This window comes from Typopeltis vanoorti, chromosome 24 (genome assembly GCF_054136105.1).
Source record: "Typopeltis vanoorti isolate ZY-2024b chromosome 24, IOZ_Tvanoo_1.0, whole genome shotgun sequence".
Taxonomy (NCBI): domain Eukaryota; kingdom Metazoa; phylum Arthropoda; class Arachnida; order Uropygi; family Thelyphonidae; genus Typopeltis; species Typopeltis vanoorti.
The window spans coordinates 30478178-30501523 of NC_143572.1; the positions used below are offsets into that span (position 1 = coordinate 30478178).

Here is a 23346-nt window from a genome sequence, read left to right on the forward strand (position 1 = left end):
CAAACCAGGAAAAAACCATTTTTTACTTCTACAAACTTCAATAAAATGTTTGAAGTAGAAAATAAATATTAATGATCCACTGGTTTAATCAGGTTGTTCTTGATATTCATTTGTTGCCGCGTTAGAACGAGATTCAGTAGTAGAATGCCAAACCATCATCAAGTTAAGAAAAGGAAAAAGCAGTTAGGATTCACGATAAAGGAGTCACAATAACTGGACACCGTTGATGAAACATGGAAGCATGTGCTAGGGGATGAATTATGCAACAGATTGGTGAAGTTTTTTGATTGATGTCTGCTTTTATTTTTCTCTCACTTTCGTGCACTGTTTCCAATAAGCACTTTAGAAGCTCCAGATAAAAATTTGATCTTGAATGAACAAATTTTGCATCCAAGGTTGGTACTAATCATCAAATTATGTTTTTCTCCCTTTGAACTACTTGTGCTGAAAGCCTTGTGCCTTTCTCTCTGCAAAGCATTTCATAATTCTCTTGGTAATAACGATTACCAAGAGAATTATGAAAAATAAAAACAGCAATAATAATAACACAGAACAAAAACACGTTTATTATCATTCCAAATAAAAATAAAATCAGGAGTTCACACACACAAATATAAACCTTATCAAATTACCTCTTTTCATCTAAAGATAATTCTTGGATGGAAACTGGATTAATCCAGTTTCCATCCAAGAATTATAACAGCTAACGTATTTATTTTAGGCGATATTTTACATCATTCAAATAGGAATTATAAAAACAATAAATAAAGGAACACCTGCTCATTGTTCCTTATTGTTTACAGATTTTGAATTATAAATTATTTTCTTCTCTTTTATATTAGAATTATTATTCACTGAATTTGATGCCCAGTTCGATTGCATCTTTTCAGCGATTATCTTATGATCTCCCATGCATGCTGTGGAAATTGATTTCACCATCGGAGAAACGTTGTCCCCTTTAAGATATGACTGAATATAAAAGTTCACGAACAGCGCAAATAATAGTCCTGATGTAGACATGTACATCATGCTAAAAATAACGGGAAATTCACAATTTTGGAACAAGAGAAGTTGAAGGAAGTAGGCGAATATAATGAACAGCTCCACCTGAAAAGAAAAAATAAATGTAATAGTTACAGTATTCACATACGATACGAAATATATTCTGTGTATGTGAACTTGAATAATAGAAATTTTTGCAGAATGAGAAAATGGACCTAAGTAAAATCCATTTACGGACAGTTAATTTTCATTTTAAAAATCATTCAGTTAAGAATATTGGTGCAAACACCATTGAATTTTAATTTCCTTTTTATTTTACTTCTGATTTCTTGATTATTAATGGCTCGGTAAGACAGAGCTGTGTATAACTGAACATGACGAATTTTGTTATTGATGAACATTTATGAAAAGCCAGAAATCCGAGTTTACTCAAAATAAAAGTAACTGCAGAATTTTTGTTGTAAGAAGTGTAAAAGTATTTATAGGATTTTTTACAAATTATTTTATCTCAGGTATTATTTCAAACTAGGATTGTACCCAAAAGTATGTTTAAATCTGTGTTTTTATCTTATTTCGCTGCCCCCCTCCTCAAGAACGATATATTTGGTCTCAAGGTTGTATACTCAACATTAGTGTCAATAATTCTGACTGTTTCAGTTTACCAGTTAAGAAACACCAACAAACGCAACAAAACTAAAAACACATCTAATCTCAGTGTATCTTTCCTTTCTGAACTTGAGTTAAATATTGTGTATAGTATATGAATGGATTATTGCCATTTTTTTACTACGGATACTCCTCGGTGATAGCAAATGAGTAAACATAGATAAAATTCTCGAAGTATTAAATGGGTTGGAAGACATGAAGATATTCGAAAAGGAACATAATTCAAGATCAAAGAAACAGGTGTCCACTAATAACAAATGGGAAATAAGATAAACCCAACATTGTATTCGATTTTTGATTAATAATAAAATAGAAAATAAGTTCTGAGATGTAAAATACATAACGAAAAGAATCTGTCTACTCACAATAAGTTTAAATGAAAGATAGACCTTAAAGGTTGTGCAAATTTATCTACTTACAGTTATGTTTATAACGAAATGCAAAAATCTCCCATATTCTGATGGGCGATTTTACTGCAATGGCAAGAAATCGAGAAATTTAAACGAATCTCACCAGTGGAGTCTAATTATATAGACACTGGAAATGAGTGGGGAGAAATGCTAGTGGGATATGCTGGAGAAAGAAAGAAACAAACAAAGAAATCTAAACAATGTGAACAGTTTACAAAGAAAACTAAAAACAAAGGATCTGAGATCTAGAGCAGTGGTCTCCACAGTGTGGAACGCCCCAGGGGGTACGCGAGTCGATACGTGGGGGTACGTCAAAAAAGTTTTATATTGATAGGAAAAAAATAAGTAATTAATTAAAGATAAAGAATATTACTTTCTTTTATCAATTAAACATATATCTAATATAGACAAAGATGTTATAAAGATCCTGTAAACTTAAACAGTAGCGTGCATTGGTCGACTTTGCACACATAATCGTCCGTGACACAACTGGCACTTTTTTTAAAACTAGGGAGTAAATCTCTTACTTCTTATTATTGCCATTGTTTGTAGAGCATCCTAGTGTTGACCCAACTAGAGAAGGAAAATTGCTTAGTTATCCTGCTATCTACAGATGACACCACAGTTGTATTAATTATTTGACTATTAGTAGTAAATTTAACGATTTTTTTAGTATATATTGTTTCTGCCCAATTCCAACGCCTTTTTGGGGCTTAATTTTACGTTTACACTAGAAATAGTGAATTAATATTATCAAAATTGCTTACATTTTTTAAAAGTGTTTGATATTATCAATAGTAAATGAATTATATTTAAATTTTACAAATCAATCCTCACAAAATGGATAAATGGTTAAAAATCTTTCCTCCAAAGAAACCGCGAATTGAAGATAATTATGATTGTGCTTCTACATCAGACGAACAACAAGGAAAAGATAGGATTGATTCTTCTATTCAAACAAGTTCGTTATCAGTCAAATTAAGTGATAAAAACATTAATCTGAAACTTAACAAAACCTTGCCCAAGAAAGTTCGAAATTATCAAGAATACTACTTGAAATGGGGATTTACATCGACGATAGTCAACAATGAACCTCCTCCTACATGTGTATTGCGTCATGAAAAGCTATGTAATGGAAGTATGAAACGATCATTATAAGTAAGACACTTAAAAACTAAACATGCTGAACATGAACACAAATCTTTACAATTCTTTGAACGATGTTTGAAGACATCTAATTCTTAATCCAACAACTTAAAAAATTCACTAAAAAATAAACGATAAATATCTGGAGGCATCTGTTGAGGTTGCATTCTTAATTGCAAAAGACAAAAAGCCACACATCACTGGGGAAACACTTATACTCCCAACCGCCATAAAAATGGTAGAAATAATCCATGCAAATGGATCGTATCGCAGTAACAGAAGCCATCAAACCAGAATTTCAAGAAATTATGAAAGAGATGCAAGGCCATGGTTAACATTAAATATTGTAATAAATATGTTTGTAAGCTGTTAATAATAAAAAGAATGTGTAAAAATATCTAGCGTTTTTAATTATTATTATATGATGATACAAGGTATGTTTCCTCTTTATAATACCTATTACAATAGATTTTTGCTCAATCAATTGGGGGTACGTGCTATTTATTTTTTCTGTCTTGGGGTACGCGATCAAAAAAGTTTGTAGACCACTGATCTAGAGAATTATACACAAATGAAACTAATGATAATGAAATGGTTTATATGTTAACAGCAAACCGCATATTGTACAAGACATAAATATTACAAACAGAGAAAAATTAAGCAATGATAAATGAACATAGATAAATAAAAGATTAAATATACGAATGAATATAAGAATAGAATGACAAGTACTAATAAAAAAAGGAAAATAACTGAAAATATCTTAAGCTGGAGATGTTAAGTAAATTTGGAAAAGAGCTTAAAATGGACCCAATATCGTATATTGAGAATACTAACATTAAGAATCCCAATGAGTAAAAAAAGGAAGCAAAAGTGTAATAATAGAAAAACGAAGGAATATAACAAGTTTGCACATGGAATCACAATATATAAGGAAAAAGGTAAGAAAGGATATAAACATTTTAATAAAAAATAATCATAAACACAAGAGAAAATAAAATTTCATGATAATACTCGTACAATCATCTTCGTACGACAGTTGAGGAAGATGGAATACGGATCATAAACAGAACAGAAATGATAGAAACCATAGATAACTTTTATCAGGGCTTATATACAAATAAGAGAAAAGAAATAATCAACAGCAATAGAGGGATAAGTTTGGAAATTACAATGAATAAACAATCAAATGATGATGAATAAACATCAACTAACATTGGAAAGGCATTGATACTTGAAATAAAATGAGTATTCCAGCAGAGGTATTTCATGGAATACCAATGATGAACAGGGGAGTTCTTTCGTATAATACTAGCAGAATTTAATGACTCTTCAAAGGAAGAATCGCTAAAACTTGACATATTGGAAAATCACCCTTTTATACAAGAAAGACGATAAATCAGACAAGGGATATAGATTTGTAACCCAATACTCAGTCCTGGATATGAGAATAAAGAACATTTTCATTTTCTATCAACTAAGCCAAACATCAGAGTTCAGAAATCATTTTCATCTTTCGCTCATCTACAATATCATTTTCATCTGCATAAATCAAGTAATGAAGGGAAAAAGTGTAGAATTTAATTTTAACTATTTCCTTCGCACTTTCATAGCTTATGAAAAAAGAGCTGTGCACTCAGTTGACCTGTGTAAAATGTTCTAAGCTTTAAAACATATAGGAATGCATGATATTTATATTACTATTTATTAACACATATGTATTAAAAAACACCAGCAGCAATGAACATAGATGGAAAAGAAAGAAAGAACAACAGTGATAAAAAGAGGGGTCACACAAAGAGATCCATTTTACCAAAAATATTTGCAACTACTCTTGAATATATTACGAGAAAATAGGTTAGGAAATAATAATTAATAATAATAATAATAATAATAATAATAATAATTATTATTATTATTATTACTGGTCAAGTATATTATACTTGACAAGAAGTTATATTCTGGTTTTAGCTAGAATATAACTTCTTCTCAAGCTAAAATACGGTATGCCGTGAGCTATCTTAACGGCAAGCCTACTTGTTAGAGGCTGTTGATATACAATCTACATTCCCGATTTCGCTCTTTGACGTATTGTTATCTTCATATCAAATAAAGTAAATAAATAGCTGATGAATCTTTATAAGATTGAATTTTGCTAATGGCAATTTTGCTGAAAATCGATCAATTGGTTACTTGTTTTCACTTCGTTATGTTCTAGCAATATCCTGGTGGATTTGACATTAGTTTGTAAGCACTTGAGCCTATAGTTGCTCACAAAAGTGTCCAGTCAGCAAGCAGTCAATTATTTTACTTTATTTTTAGAAAATTCTTTTAAGCATTCCGTTTTAATACTCAAAGCTATAGAATACCATGCTCTGAAAAGAGTTATTGAGATGTCTAACTCGGTTAAGTGAACCTTTTGCATAATCGCTTGTCATTTTCGTAAAGCTAGCTGAGACATGAAGCATGGGAGGCTTACCTATCATATCAGTATTGCTAATACGCAACTCCATGCAACTTACCTATTCAGATCTTGCCGTCTACTGTTGGAAGCAGTAGTGATTATGTAGTGACTGTGGTAATGAGATTCTGTCTAAAAACAAAGAAGCATGCTCATAATAATAATAGAGGATGCTATTAGGGAGCACCATTGGAAGCTGAATGAACTATGAGAACAGACTATTTGGTAGTATTTCCTGATAGTTTGCTTCAAGTTATTACTTTAAATCCAGTTAATTCACTCAGCTATTCTTTCCCACAACTACTGAATTGACCCATACTCGGGATAATCTCCCTTAAGCAAGACTTTGAAGTCAGTCATTCGATTCTTTACCACGTTCACTGACAGGACTGACAGGCTGTTAGATAAGATGAGTTAATGCAGGCAGCCAGGCATATCAATAAAAGAAAGTGAGAATATTGGCGGGGTGGGACAGAAAGCGGCAAGTAGTGGAATATTCAGCACAGGAGAAAAGTCTAGTTACAGAAATAATAGAGGTGAGACTATTCGGAAGAACTAGGTAAGTATGAAGAAGTGTCTATCGGAAAGGGTTTATAGAATGGTGATATGAAGAAATCGGGTTTTTCTTGAGCAAAAATTAAAGATGTGAGTGGTGCTATTACAAAGTAAATAAGGAAAATGGATGCTGTTATCGTTTTGGTAAGTACCAATGATCAGAAAGGAGGGAGAAATGGAATTTGAAACAATACGAAAGTGTTACTGAAGGCATGGATAGAAAATGAAGAGGGGAAGAAAGTTATGTATTAGGCTAATTTCCACTTTACTTTCAAAAGGAATGAACCGGAAGAAAAGGTAGAGGGCGAATGAATCCATTCAAAGGTCTCCAAAAAAGGAATAGTGCTTACATTTATGGAATGAATTTATCGGAAAGAAGGAATTAAGCATGAACAATAGCGTGCATCTAAATAATGTTTTTACAATTTGGTGTTTAAAGGAAGTATTCGTCAACGGGAGATCAGATGAGCAGGACTAGAGAAAACTAACCATTGAGCAAAGATAGCTGAGGATGTATGTTCGGAGCATTGGGTAAAAGGGATTCTGGTGGATCTAATTAGTCAGTCATTAAAATGGTTACATCCTCTGTCCGAAAAGAAACCGAACTTTTCGAAAATAGAAGAAACTAGTGGCGCCATGTTGTATCTTTTTGTTGTCGAAAGCGGCAACCTTCATTAGTGTTGTGTCAACTTTTTATGACATTTTTTTCATGAAAAGCCGAGTTATAGTGCCAAGAGTGACAGTATGTTTTGACGAACTGTCGGTCGTCACGACATTCATGCCGTACGAGACGAATTCTCGCTATCAATTGCTTCAAAACTTCGAGATGAAACTCACCACTGACCGTTTGCCCAGGCGGAATGAATTCTTTGTGGATAATGCCCTTGGAATCTTAGAAACAAATCAGCATTGTCTTTACTTTTGACTTCTCCAAGCGACGTTTTTTCGGATGCCCCTCTTCTGGTGGTCTCCACTCAGCACTCAAGCTCTTTGTTTCGGGCTCATACTCACAACACCATGTTTCTTCACCAGTAACGATCGTTTCAAGGAAGTTTGAGTCCTTAAGAGGTTTTAATGAGGCCCTTGTAGTGTTTAATTCGATACATGTTTTGGTCGTCAGTCAACTTGTGGGGAACAAATCGCGAATTCAATTCACCGAAGCCCAAACTCTCGGTCAAAATGTTGTGTACAGTTGAGCTTGGAATCCCAAATTAATCTTCAATCAATCTCAAGGACGATTTCGGGTTTTCTTTGATGAAATCACGCACTTTTTGGATGTTAACTTCGCCCAATCCAGTTTTTTGACGGCCAGGATTTTTGTCATCCTCAAGCGTCTCACAACCACTTCGAAAGCGCTTAAACCACTCGTAAACTTGAGTACGGGATAAGCATTTCATCACCGTATGCTTTTTGAAACATTTGATGCTTTTCGGAAAAAAAAAAAAAAAACGAAAGGAATAAAAGGCACCATTCAATAAGCAATATTATGAATAGGGCAAAATAGTAATAAGGAAGTTTACTAATGTGGTACGTAAACTAAATGATTATAAGATAATAATTAGCTGAGCAGGCCAAGAGACATCTACTAAAATTCTTTTACTGTGTAGCCAGTAAGATTGAAAAACAGTTATAGAAAGAGATCTTTAAAGAATTCAACTAGCATGATGGTAAGAGAACTTGAAGAATTTATTGAATTACTAAGTGATTATTATCTGAGTTTATCGTCAGGATAAAGTTAAACCATTGCCTGATGTGACAGGCGCTGATGTAAACGATGAGGCGAACTGGAATCGCTTGGGATTTTGATAACTCATAGTGTTAATTCTATCATGGAGTTATATAGGTTATTAGCGAGTGTATTATGAGAGTGAAAAACGAGGATAAGTTAGTGTTTGTGCATTAAGATAGATCCAAAGCACAGGTTGAAAATTACAGAGACCGTTTACTATCTTAGGAGTGATTGGTAAAGGTTTGAAGAGTTGGTTAAAGCGAGAATTGAAGATGGAATGAATCGATAACAATGCGATACTTCTCCAATAGAGTGATGGCAGATTTGGATGCCAATGCTTGCTACTATGAAATTGTTGGTTTTTCGAAAATAATTTTGTAGTATACTACATGGTAATCCGTTAAGTATACTGGAATGAATAGGAATGAATGGGGCTGAAGAGATGGATGGGAGGATGATTGTCATATAGCCATCAAAGAGCAGTGTGTAATGGAAAAACATCTAAGGCGACCGATGGTGTGTCGCCCGACTCTATTCTTGGACTGTCGCTATTTTGTTCTGTATATTAATAATATCTGGGGCATTTTAATGCGTGTTATTTGATTGTTTGCTGATGAGGCTAATTTACTGAGGGCAATAGTAAATAAAAAAAATTAGAAATCCTACAGACTGATTGGAATTTGCTAACTTTTAGGTAAATGATAATGATTTTGTCTTCCAGTATGGTAAAATATTATAATATGCACTTTTGGTAGAAAATGTTTCAATCAGAGGACATTTTGCAAAAACTGACAAAGAGAACAAGGGATCACGTGGATCAACCACGCTGCCGTCCTTGACTTAATGCTATGAATGTCATGTGTATATTGCATTTGCCATTCATAGCAACATGACATGACATTCAAATTAAAATTGTAATACCATTGACATCACACTAAAATATCATGGATACAATGTGCATTTCATCCAAATGTACGTTGATGTGGTTAAAAACAAGCTTTTTGACAGGTATACATATCAGAAAGAATGTAATTATCCTTCTTTATAAAGCTTTGATATGTCTACATTTGGGATGTTTTTCAGAGACGTAGAGTTAATCGAAAGAATTCAGAAATCTGTGGAAAACTTCGTAATAAGATATGTGGTGCACTGGTGCACCCAGGGAGGGGAGCCAAGGGGACCTAGTCCCCCAAAAGAAAAAGGAAAAAAGACTAGAAAAATTTCCAAAAATCTTTTCCTAATTAAAATTCTTTTTTTTTTTTTATTTACGTTGTGTCTTGTCTTATATTTCTATACTACTTATGAATTAGCGGTCATATAAGGTGGGAATACCCTCTGGGTCTCGAGAATCACGGCCGTTGTGAACGCAAGGCGAACGAAGTAGTGCTCAGGCGATACTTTGTTTTCCCGAGCCGGGCCTGAGATCACGGGTATCATGTTTTGGCGATCACCGCAGATGCTCAGTCGTAGGTCATATGCGATGCGTAGTGTGTATTCTCAAATCGTCTACTCAACTCGGCCCCCCCCAAAGTAAATCATGAGCGCTCATTCCCCCCCCCCCCAAGATTAAATCTTGATTACTCGGCCCCCTCCAACATTAAATCCTGAGAGCGCGCCACTGATGTGGTGTAACAAAAATTGATAGAAATGAAAGATGGAAGTGGAAACAGTAAGGTAACAGTATCGAGCTCATTCTTTGGCTGAGTGAGAGAAAAATTAATTTATCATAGATTAATAAATGTGTTTACATTTATGAATCTATAAAAAATCTATAAAAATCAGGTGTTTACAGCTGGTATAAATTGAAGGAATATGATGCTCCGAAGTCAGTGAAACTGTGTCCTGGTGAAATGGATGTGAGAGAGGAACTGATGCAGTTTGAAACATTCGTTGTGATAGGATGCCATGTTGCAGGCCTAAATGTTTAAAAAATTAGGCATTCCCAGGTCAGCAATCAGTGATAACAAGATGACAGAGCAGCTTTGCATGCACTGCGAAACCTGTCTTGAAAGACAAGATTCCCATTTGGAGCACGCTAACTATTGTCATTAATTTGACTAAGATTCCACTGATAGTTGTGTATGTAAAAAAAAATCATATGTAAACATATAATCTCTTTTGTTAATAAACAAAGGATTATATGTTTTTTCCATAACATATATCGTTGTAGTTATTCAGTATTTATTTTTTTTTTTTGCCATACAGTATGAAAACCTCCATTCATTGGGTGACATTTTGAATGTGGAGATCCGAGCGTCGATTGAAACATGAATCTGCACAAAGAAAATTCAGAACATGGGTTTCCATGATAAGACCGCAATGTGGATGTTCGACATTACCCGAAACAAGAGGCAGTGTCTTCTTTAATAGTGAAAACAGCATGTACAGTGGGATATGGAAGCTTGAAAAGTTGTGTTATGGGGATAAGAATCAGGCTCCACCCTCTACCGAGCAAATTGATGGCTGTGACCTAGGAGTGACGGATGCCCGTTGAACGTCTCTTAACAAAGTGCATAATTTCATTTCACCTATGAAATTCGGAGGTGGCGGTGTGATGGTAGGGTCTTTCCTGGTTTTATCTTTTTTGGCCACGTCCTCTGTGTTGCCAGAAACTTTGAACTTCTAGTGATATTTGAACATTCTGGAGACAATGCAATACTTCCTACTTTATGGCGTTTCTACGGAATGACTATTGTGTCTTTCAGCAAAACAATGTCCCATGTTCGTAGACATGAACGTCACCATACTTGACTCGCCTCTTCAGAGCCCTGAGTTGAACCCTACTGAACATCCACAGGATGAACTGGAGTGTCGGGTGTGGTCACGGGACCTCCCCACAACAGTCCAGGACCACATTAAATCCCTACAAAAAGAATGGTAGAAAATTTTCATTGATCGCTATCACACATACCATTGTGGAAAGTATGACCAGTAGGATTGCTGCAGTCATCGCAGCTGAAGGAGGTCCAAATCTTATTAAGGTTGGCTCCTTGGCTGTTTGTTCCTCAGTGTGAGGGGCGTTGACTTCTTTCCAAGTAATCTACAGGGTGTCCCAAAATTCACACAAGAAGTAATTTTGATAGAAAACACAGTTTTGTTTTCGTAAAGTATACAGTATAGGGTTATGCATGGAATAGCATATCGGGTAATGGGCCTCCACGGCTTTGTTGGCACATATGCACTCTTTTATCGAAATTTTCCATGACCGTTTTGCATAAATGTGGCTGAATTTCGTTGATACAGCGCTCATTTAACTCCTTCAAGGCGTGGGTGGTCGTGGGCTTGTTGGCATAAACCTTAGACTTCAAAAAACCCCAAAGAAAAAAGTCCAATGGCGTTAAGTCATGATCTGGGCGGCCAAGTCTGATCACCAAAACGGGAAATTACACGACCAGGAAATGACTCATGCAGTAATTGAATTGTTTCTCGGGCTGTATGGCATGTCGCACCGTCTTGTTGAAACCACATGTCGTCCACATCCATATATTGCAGTTTAGGCACAATAAACACGATTATCATGTCGCGATAGCGAGCACCATTAACTGTTATTGCCTTACCAGCCGCATTTTCGAAGAAGAGTGGACCGATGATGCCTCTAGCCCAAAATCCGCATCAAACAGTGACATGTTGTGGATGCATTTGTTTCTCAACAATCACTCGTGGATTTTCTGAACCCCAAATTCGACAATTTTGTCGATTAACAAAGCCATCAAGATGAAAATGAGCCTCATCGCGGAAGATGATTTTGTTCGAAAAATAAGCATCCACTTGTTCTTGTTCCATAATCCATTCAACGAACTGTCTTCGCTGTGTGTGGTCAGTAGGCTTCAGTTCTTGAGTCAATTGAACGTTGTAAGCATAAAAATGCAAATAGTTTGTGAGAATACGCTGTAGAGAGTTTCTCGAAATGTCCAATTCAAGACCACGGTGCCGAATTGATGTTCTTGGACTCTCAGCAACACTCTCACGAACTGCTTCGATGTTTTCTGTTGAACGACTTGTTGAAGGTCGGCCAAAGTGTATAAGATCGCTAATTGATCCAGTTTCCTTGAATTTTTTAATTAATCTTTTCACAGTTGATGAAGTTAAATCACTATTCCGACCATATTTTGTATGAAAATTGCGAACTGTAGCTGCCAAACCTTCATTATTTTTAAAATATTGCTCAACAATGAAAATGCGTTATTCTTTCGTGTAGCACTCCATTTTTAATAACCCTGAACTGTCAGCTGTCCCGCGGTCTTTTTTTTCTCGTTGGCAACACTTCCGCACAAATGGCGTTAAATTTAAATCTTGCGTGAATTTTGGGACACTGTATATAAATTATTTTTGATCCGTCATTGTGAATCAATTCATTCACTAATCATACTCCTTTAAAATCAAAGATACAGCTAGCTTGAATTAATTTCTTTCTTAATTGCTTACCATCTGTAATTTTGTGAGATGTTTTTTCCACCAAAGGTACTTCTTCATGCTTGGCCCAATTGCTGCCAAAGCATAATATGTGTACATGACCGATAACACCAAACTGTTCATGATCACTGGAACACATCCACTACCACCTGAAAAAATGAATAAAAGGCTAATTAGTTTTTAACTTAATTGAAAATTAAGTTAGAATTTCAAAGAACAGTTATATATGAAGAGTAATGGTAGTGTTATTATATATTACTTTCCAGAAAGTAAAATATCTCTTAAATAATCAACAAATTTCGCTTCTGGAAGTGGCCAAATGTGTATCTTAGAATGGGGGGATATTTCAAAGGCTTTGAAATGAGCAGCCATCTGGAAAAAAAAACTTTTCCAAGGACGAAATTCAAGCTTTTCATTGAAATATAAGAGTATTTATTTCGATAATGATCGTACGATCATTATCGAAATGTACTGGATGAAGCGGGAGATAAATTCCACGGTAACCTAAATTCTATTAACCTTTTGATAGAATTGTACAAAATGATCCACTTTGTAAAATATAATATGTATGGATTTATACAGTATAAATGTGAACGTACATACATGCAGGTTGAGTACAGTTTCTTTGATTCTACACACGTAAGGGTTTTGAAAAATTATGGTATATTTGTATTGTGATCTGCAATGTTTTTTTTTTATTATTGTTATATATTTTTGCGTTTAATATTTAAATAATCCGAAAACCTTGCTATAGAAACCGAAATTGGAATTTGCAAGCTAATTCAGCTCTCCATTAAATAGGAGCGTGGTCTCACACCATCATACAAAAGTCATCTTCCAACTAAAAAACAGTCAGTCACCGGCATACCTGTCTATAGCAGGATTAGAAGCTGCAGCCTGTTGAATGAATTGTGATAAGATTGCAGTTGATATTTGCGTTGCTGTTGGCTAATGGCTGCTCATGTTGTCACATGTTTAGAAGAAAGCAGGGAGATTGTAGTTACCACTTCGCTTGAGCATCGCCCATGAAAATAACTCCACAAAGACATAATGAAGAGACAGGGGACCTACAAAAAAGAGACGAGAAGGAGATATAGAACTATTAAAAATTGTTGGTTGCACACGGAAGATAGCAAAATCAACAATTCTTAGGGAGGTTTCCAGGGGACACTACTCCAAATATGAGAAAAATATTCTGAGATCTATCTGATTTGAGATGTGTCAAATGTTAGGAGTTGAGTCGGAGAGAAGTAGTGTTTTGAACGAATAAGAATATCAAGATATTTGGAGTATGGGGAAAATGTTGATGTGATATGTTTAGACCGGGAGTGAATCAGGATCTTTCTTTCTGGTAATAACAAGGAAATTTGTCTTGATAGCATTGAAATTCACTAGATTATCTTCAACTCACAAGAGAATCGTTGATTAAATGAAAAATTGTCATTTTCAAGATCCTACACAAGAAAAGAGAGAGAGAGAGAGAGAAAGAGAGAGAGAGAGAGAGAGAGAGAGAGAGAGAGAGAGAGAGAGAGAGAGAGATATTATTGATTATAAACATTGATTTATAAGAGGATCAGTGGGGAAGAGAAATCAGAACTCGACTTCCATAGTATTGATAAAATTGTTTGATGAGAGGAATCCATTCACCATGACATCCAGTGAACGGACAAAGAAGATAGCAATCCAATCAAAATTGATTGGAGAGAGGTCATACGAGAGTAGCCTAGTGTGTAATTCTCAGAGTCAAACATGCCTTGCAATATTAAGAGTGACCATATAAGTAAGGTTAGCGAGGAGATTTTCCATAGAACCGGAATAGTAATCACCTAATGGTTCTCCAATTAATGAAGATGCTGATTGCTGATTAGTTTTCACATTCTCCATCTCTTTCTAGAATATTCAGGAAACGAAAGAGAGGGAAATGAAAAGAAAAAATAGTTCAGTGACTAACTTCATCCCAATTTGGAGAGAAAGTTGTGATAAAGGCATGTCTCCATACTGTTACATACATAATAGATAAGTATGAGTTCTCATATAGAGCATGCTGGATGGTGGGTGTTCATTCTGGATAATAAGTTTGGCATAACAGGACGGATACTATCTGCACCAGAGGACTTTTATTATCAAGGTTGCTGAGGATTTTAATGGCCTTGTTGCGAAAGCAATGAAGGAGGCATACTGCGAATAGTAATTTTTTAGACGAATGGAATGGAATATCGTGTCTTATGAATCGAATGCTGTGGTAGAAATACTTCATTAATTATAGTGTTCTCTTATAATGTTAAAATTCTTTAGAATAATGTTAAAATTGCATCATTATGTAAATTAACACAACGATGTAAGCAAAACCGATTACTGTTTTCACGACTGAGTAAGACGTCTTGCTCCTTTAGAGGAGGAGAGCTGGGTTTCTCCTATGGTGACCCAGTCAATGTAAAGTATATCTGTACGTATGATTGTCTTTAAATAAAGAACATCCCAAACATTCATGCCCATAGCGGGATTCGAACCTGCTTATATATACAACAATATGTGTTCATATCGTGTACTGTAAGTTTTGTAATGGAAAAAATCCCTAGACCTTCTATATGTATGAGGATATTTAACCAATATGTAACTACAGTATAAGTTAAATAACACCTTTTCTTTAAAAATAAGTAGAGAATGTACCAGCGGCGAATCTAGCTCCAAGCCAGGATGCTATAAAGGTACCAGTATGATGAACAGTATGGAGGAAAGTCACTTGGTTAAATTTCTTCCTAAGAATGAAGAAAGCCTAGAAGGGAAAAAAAAAACTGTTTGATTATCTCAATCTCAGTAACAGTCATTTTGAAATATCTGTGCATTTATATAACTTTAACCTTAGCTATTCTTGATATCTGAATTAAGAAAATGCTTTTCTTAATAACTGGCTTATTATTAACGACTAGATATTATTTATATCTTTACTAAAGCAAAATAAATAATTTGAGAAAGTTAAATAAAAATTTCGAACCCACAAAATATTCTGAAAGGATATTAACTTAATTCTTTCTGTAATTTTGTCACAGTCTCTCTCCCGCGAATAATGTTTTATTTCTTATGACAATAAAATACTATTGAAGCAGATGGTTGGTTATGAGCTTGGGGCTGATACTGTTGGGTAAGACCGAATTAATTTTAGTCAACTGCACTGCGAATTCATGTAGTAAGTCATATGCTGGTCATAATCATTTTAATAATAATTAATGAAACAGGGACGTTTAATAAATTTGTAGTAGTACAAAATATTCGAAGTTGTAATGTGAGGTGTTTCTGATTGTTCTTCCCAACTTTGCATCATCTGAAAACGACTGAATATCACCATTCAGACCGATATCATAAAAATACCAGTTGAACAGCAACGGTCCCAAACAACCCTTTCCGATAACTATCAGACAACCAATCTCTTACCAAAGTACTAATGTACTGTCCAACCCTATACTTTTCAGTTTAATCACCAGTTTATCACGTGGTAATCTATCAAAGGCCTTTTCAAATCTAAATATACCATATTGTATGCATTACCTTTATCCAAGGCATTGATTATCTTGTTATAATAAGTAAGTAGATTACTAAAACACGATCTTCCTATAGTATACGTTAATATGAAACAGAAGGCTGTTGTTATCAATCTACTTCAGAATCATGGTCCTGACTAACTTCTCTAATACTTGAACCACAACTTCGGACACACAGATTTGTCCATAATTCGAAGCTTTAGTCTTATCACCTCCCTTATGAAGCGTAACGACTTTACCCTCTTTCCAATCCTTAAGAACTCGTCTCCGTTCACGACTCATGTTAAAAATGTATTTGAAAGGTGTTGTTAACTCTCTGGAACACTCTTTCAAAACACGTGGTGATTAATTTTCAAGCCCTACTGCCTTATTAAACTCACTTTTACTCAATTCTTCATATATCTCCTGTTCACTCATCATGAATACCTCCTCCTCGATCCTTCCCACTGTATTTATCTGCATGATGTCTTATTCACAAGAATTAAATACCGTTACGAAATTTTCACTAAACATCTCGACTCTAATCCTCTGCAATTGTTATCATTTTACCATTTTCACCTATTAGTATCATCCTTCCATAGTCAATCATTTTACGTATTGAAAACAACTCCTTGGAATTATTTTTACTCTCGTGACTAACCGTTGCCAGTACTGCACTTTTGCCACTCTCACCGAGCGAGTTACTCTCGCGCCTTCTCTTCATACACTTCATGTAACTGCTTATTAACACTCATCTTATGCTGTTTCCATAATACTTCCTTCTTCCAGTAGCCCTTTAACCTCTGGTATCCATTCTGATATTGCCACCGCTAGATAGTTCTTGAGTAAGGTTCAAAATTCATCAATATCCTTTCCCGCAGTTCCTCATTTCATATTATTGCTGCAAGCTATCTCCTAAGGTTTTCATAATTACCAACTTATCCCCATTTATAATACCATCATCTAATAAAATGATTAAATCAAAGTCCTTCATCCTCGTGTACCCTCTGTTGCAAACTGAGTATGATAGTTGTCTTTCAAAAATTCGAAAAATTCCTTCTCTTTTCTCTTAGCCACCACCTCTTCATTCCAATCTGCATTACCATAATTGATATCACCATAATGATCCTTCTTTTTTTTCCCAGGCTAAACTGCCTATACATTTCCTTTTCACTGTCCTCCATATTTCCAGGCCTACAGCAACACCCAATTAAAAATTTCATCTTGTCTACCTCTTCATCTCGCAATAAATGCATATCTCCTCTTCCATCATTAAGAGTACTCCTCCACCCCTTTTTCTTCCTGTCTTCACGAAAAATATCATAACCCTCCATCAATATTCCAAGTTTCATTTCGATTCCAGCAAGAAATTATGGGTTAAAGAGACAGAGAGTTGTAAGATGGCCTTTATAATACATAGTGACTTTAGACTTAGTAACTATGCTGCAATTGATATTAAAATTAACACTGAAGTACAAACGATATTGATTAATATACTTACAGTATCTGAAAACCCGACCAACTTTGAAATAAAAAAGATCCAACCAAAGAACTCTCCCTGAAAATGCATAAAAAAGCATTAAATATTTTATTTTCGTTCGTTTTATCTTCATTTGTAATTCATTAATGAAAGCTTTGTACTTTTCTTTTTAATTTACATTTTTTAAGTTTCATTACATATATTGATGTTTATTTCGTTTATATTACGAGGGGAGGTACAATGGTAATGACTCTCATTTTTTATTTCGTCAGAAAATAGAATTTAATTAACAAAGGCTTTACACATTGATATGTTTCTGCCATCTCTGGGTGAGATACTGCTTACCTATCCTTTACACATTTTTTACTCCGACGTTGGGACGCTTCTTAATGCATTTTATTTTTCTTTTAATCCGCATGATGAATATAAGAATATTTAGAGAATCAAATATTCTTCTTGGCTTTATTCACCACCCTACCCCAAAGATCCTTGGGTACATCCTTCAGAGGGCCTAACATGTGGAAGTAGGAGTATGTCAGATCCGAACTGTGTGCGGGTTGGTGAGGATCATCCAGCCAAATGTTATAGTTGCATCCCTCGCGCAGAAACTAGTGCGAAATTGGAAGTTGTCTTGGTGGAAACCATGATTCATGTGCAAATGAAAACCGCATTCGTTCATTGAGGTCATTCTCGTTCATCAGATGTAGTACTGTATTACATTTTCTTCAAACTATCTTTTTGAATAATTTGTGTATTGCGCTCATGTGACAAATGTCAGCGCTACTCACTCTCATGCAACTAAAAAATACTGTTGTCTACTTAATGACCTGTTAAACTTTCTGCCACCTCGAATCGAAAGTAAAATATAAAAAAGCATCTTTTTTTTTACCGAGTAGTTTATATGTTTAAACAAACGACACTTCTTTTTGCATATTCGATTTTGAATTCCTTTTTTATTGTAATTATGTTCGAAGCAAATATGCCTGAGCTTAGTTCTTGCATTTGATAGATATATCAGTATGCAGACGACACTCCATTACTAATAATTCAAAAAGTCATAAACACAGCCCTTTCCAAAGAATGAATTCGACAGATATTTTTATTACGATTCAATCATAATAAATATATCATATTTATCTAAAATTATAGTAGTGACACCTCCAAGGAGTCACGCAATAATAATAATAATAATAATTATAATAATAATAACGAAACCCAGATATTGGTTAGTAAAAACGCAACAGTCGCACATCCGGTATCAATTACAGTAGAGACAGTCACATGCACTCTGTAATAAATAGTTGACAATTCCTTAGAATATAATAATGACTGTAATATTAAGTTTGATAGATCTGATATGGTGCCAAGAAAAAAGCTGTTTAAAGGACTGTAATTATGTGGTTTAAATGGTATATTATATCGGCCGATATATATTTGAGTTGTAAGTCAGCAGTTAAACTGAAGGAAATACAACATAATTTACTTAAATATAAAGAGCCAATAGGCTTCATTTCGGCGATATAAACATTATTTAAATTAAGGGGATATTAAATCCCACATTGTTTTTTAAAAGCGAATAAGAAACTCAAAGATTGGAATCAGAGAGTTTCATGCCGAATATAGTATAGCAAACTATAAAAGTATCGGCGACTACTAACGTGAGCTAATGCAAGTAGTCCTACTCGTAGTACAAACTCGGGCAATTCTGATGAAGCCTCAATAAAGGCTGAAACCGGTCTGGGTAGTGACCTCCCACCATAATGTAATAACAGCATACATTTCCTAGGAAATGTGTTTTACATTATGGAAAATACCAAGAATAGCGACCAGAACTTTACCACCTTTGCTGCGAGTTGCTCGAGTTTGTACTACGTACTAGGACTACTTGCAATAGCTCACGCTAGTAGTCGCCGATACTTTTATAGTTTATTATACTATATTCGGGATGAAACTCTCTGATTCCAATCTTTGAGTTTCTGATTCGGTTTTAAAACAATGTGGGATTTAATATCCCCTTAATTTAAATAATACAACATAATTTGATAAAAAAATAATCTGGTGTACGTTATTTCTACTATTATTCATCATCTGTATGACTACATTCTGAATAAAATTGGCATTAAACCTGATATCAAAACTGAAGATGTAAAGCACAGCACTTTATGCCGACTCTTAAATAAATCCAGTATCTGCAGGATTCCTTTATTACATTAAATAACCTCTATGACAAATTTGGTATGAAAATCAGAAATAAAAAAAGATAAATATTGCGTAACTTGTCTTTCGCGTTTCTTATAGTTGAACACAATTTTAAATGAAGATGCCAAACTAAACAAAGAAATCAACGCTCAGCTAATATGGTAAAGAGTAAACTGAATAATGTTTTATGAGTTAAAAGAGAAATTATTCAAAAACACTAAAGTAGCTATAGTATAAGACAGTGTTCAAACCAAAGTCTTGAGAATTGGATTAGAAATTGAACAAAGAGTGGAGACCATAGATATGAGAGTTACGAGATAAAACAGGATGAATGGACAGATAGTATCAGTAGTAGAATCATATGAAAAATGAATATATTAGGCTGGACATTATTATCATTCAGGAATATGTCAGAAGGGTTAACGTCAGGTGGTATGGTAAAGACTTAAACAGAATGGTAAAGGAAACATTATCAAAACAAGGGTTTGTTCCAGAATGACAGGAAAAATGCCAAGAGGGAAGGCCGAGATCTAGATGGATTGATACAGTTAGAGGTTTCCTAAAAGATAGAAATATAACATCTAACAATATATTGAATTTATGGAGTAATTTAGAACAAAATTGTCGATAGAAGGTTTGTGTATTTCATGCAGTAGCAATCCATGTTCAATATTATGGATAGGAAGTTATTAATAACGTAAATGATCATGATGATGATGATCATCATCATCATTTATTAAAATGGAATTCATTTATTAAGTTATTAAATTACTAAAGTAATCTTTTCGTGTAATAATATTATCCCGTCCACTCCTTCAGGTGCATATTAGAAATTTGATGTTGATGAAGATGATATCGAGTAAAACACAACATTAATTACATAGTACCATATGTCATTATAGATAAAATGAGAGTCATCACTGAACTCAACTCATCCAAAGGAACAGAACTCATCGATCTTTCATGACACATTCAAAATCAATCAGTCAACGATATTCTTAAAATAAAGAAGGTGATAGAAAAAATAGAAATGAGTATATTTTGGTTTATTTTCTTCGTTAAGTGAGTAATTTTAAGTAGCTCCTTCGCTTTATTGCTATTTCACATAAGAAAAGAAATTTCTTACCCTTTTGTCACCCGAGGGATGCTTCATGTGAAGTGGTGCACAGAAAAAAAAACTGTATCTTAGGAATATTAAATATATGCCCTGAAAATAAAAACAAACGTCTTAGTATATATTCTCAATTGTAAGTTAGAAAGTTTAGAAATATACAGTATAAGGTTCTAAACACTGTGGTTTGATTAAGGTTCATAAAATCCCGTTTCAAAGCACACGTGGAATACAAGCCGCTTTAGTGTTCCAGTAAACAGGATAGTAATGTCACATCAGGAGATCAAAATCATCAGCAATCAAATACAAAAATACCCATGTCAGAGTGAGATTCGAATACATACCTGTGAATTGGAGACAGACAGAGAGAGAGAGAGAGAGAGAGAGAGAGAGAGAGAGAGAGAGAGAGAGAGAGAGAGAGAGAGAGAGAGAGAGAAACAGATAGAGGCACAGAGAGAGAGAGAGAGAGAAACAGATAGAGGCACAGAGAGAGAGAGAGAGAGAGAGAGAAAGAAAGAGGAGAGATGCCACTCACTCAGGCAGTAGGATCGGAATATTTCTTAAATGTTTTAAAAATTTCCTGGAAGTGTGTAAATATGTAAACAAAATCCAGATAAATTTAACCCTATTATCAGAAAATTTAAACACATTGTTACGAAGAATACGAAGGATCATTATCTGGCTACGTATTTTCGATCAAAAAATATTCCTCATCAACGGTGACTTGGTACTGTCTTTTGCATTTCATTTCAGACAAGCAATATACTGAAGACCAGAGCTGACTGTTACAAACATACAGGTCTTATTACGTACGTGATTTCCAACCTCATACTACATATAACGCTAGTAAATATTATATAGTGTACTGTTAAATTGGAGAAGTCACGTTACAGTTCTTAGAAACATTCATCGGCTAGCAAAACTCCAAATCACTCCACAATGAATCTCCATTATCTTCAGGTTTCCCGAAGAAGCGAGAATATAAAAAAGGGTGCTTGACTGGAACTATAAGCTAGATTTCGATTTATTTACTCAAACAGACAAACTAGGAAGAGAGCACTGCTTTTCAAAGAAGACGATGAATGCTTTATCTTCTTAAAAGTGTTGATCCTTATAGCGTTAGTCATTAAGAGAATTGGAGGTCCATTAAGAACAGTGGAGCTCTGTGGAGCTCCTCAGTTCATCAGAATGTATTTTATATATTTATTTATTTCAGAGATGTGTAAAGACTTTCCTTTCTTTCGGCGATCACATTGTTGTTGTTGGGGTGGTGTCGTAATTAGATAGTCACCTGGTCGGCAAGCGTTGAATCTTCAGTTCACATGTCACCTTAGGTCTGTGAAATGCCTCTTTCATTAATACATTAACGAAGTAACTTAGCTTTCGTAATATATTTAATGCTGCGATTGGTTTTTGATTTCTATCATAAAATTAAAATTGTTCGTATGGTATCAACAATCGTCTATATTTTTCTAGGAAACGAACGGAAGTTTCTGTGTGTGTGTGGGGGGGGGCTGTCCCCTCATCACCATCACATCAAAAAACTCATTTAAAAGTTCCCATAAATATTTGAAATTTTAGTACTTTTCATATTTCCATTTCCTCTCTTAATACTTTTTAAAATTCCTTCCCTGTCTAAAATAGCGTGTTCTTGCTAAGAGCATACAACTGAAAACAATAGGATATGCTAGTTAGAGTTTAGTGGTACAATATGGCAGAATTATTTGCAGTACTCTCCTCCCGGAGTCTCCATAATCATCGATAGCAATGAACTGCAAATCCAATCCGTAGTTTCTTTACTGAACCGTAAATCTTATTTTATCTATATGTTCTAACAATCTTTTTAAATTATCTAAATAGTGTAAATCCTTTTAAAGGTCTCTCGTCGACTTTAGAAGTAAAAAAATAAGTATTTCTCAATCTATAATTGACCAATTGCTGAACACTAATAAAACTTACATTTCTGGAAATCGAATGATAAAAATTATAGCCTGAAGAACATTCAGTGAGTTTCCAAATGCTTTTTTAACATGTAGAATTTTCTCACTGTTGAGCGTTCTGAGAAGTCATTAAATTGAGGTCATCTTTTTCTTTTCTTCTTTATTCACTTATTTCAACATGACTTGTTCGTTTCTTTTTAGTTGGTATCTTTGATATTGATGTTTTCATTCTTGTAAGTCTTACTTAATTTTGTTATTTTGTTTATCCAATACTGTAATACTTTGTTGAAATCATTTAAGTGATTCATTATAAAATCACTTCAAATAAAAATTAGCATCAAATAAAAATATCGCAACTACATCTACATAGTAGAGTAAATACTTACCTCACAAGAAAGGTAGATGCTTACAATAGCCATGACGGAGTTATAGATTATCATTACTGTTTTCAAGTTAAAGGGTTCTCTATTTTTCATGAACGCTAAACCCCATTTCGTAACGAAAACCACATAACAAACTGTAATAAGCAATATTGCCTTCGTGTTTCCAATTAGAGGCCATGTCTCCATGGATTTATCTGGAAAGAGGAATTCAAGAAATAAAACATTAGAAATTGTTCAGACTAAGAAGTTTATAAGAAGAAAAATAAATATTGTGATCATTTGGAATTAAACAAAAACACAAATTTAGGTTTTCTTTTCATCCACTTGAATTCT

General features: G+C 34.4%; 1 protein-coding gene across 1 annotated transcript; it reads right to left on the minus strand.

Moving 5' to 3' along the window:
* Nucleotides 1-780: 780 nt before the first annotated feature.
* Nucleotides 781-23049, minus strand: LOC150093068 (very long chain fatty acid elongase 7-like). Its single transcript, XM_090414140.1, has 4 exons — nt 23017-23049; nt 15053-15158; nt 12395-12531; nt 781-1107 (listed from the first exon to the last, which is right to left on the minus strand). The coding sequence occupies exons 1-4, from the start codon at nt 23047-23049 to the stop codon at nt 781-783; spliced, it is 603 nt and encodes a 200-aa protein (XP_090270266.1).
* Between the last annotated feature and the right edge of the window lie 297 nt (nt 23050-23346).

Coding starts and splice junctions, on each gene's coding strand:
- LOC150093068 (XM_090414140.1), bottom strand. CDS start 23,049: ATGGCTATTGTAAGCATCTACCTTTCTTGTGAG. Junction 15,159..23,016: donor GCATCTACCTTTCTTGTGAG/GTAAGTATTTAC, acceptor TTTCCCTTCTAG/GCTTTCTTCATTCTTAGGAA. Junction 12,532..15,052: donor TGGAGCTAGATTCGCCGCTG/GTACATTCTCTA, acceptor TCATTTTTTCAG/GTGGTAGTGGATGTGTTCCA.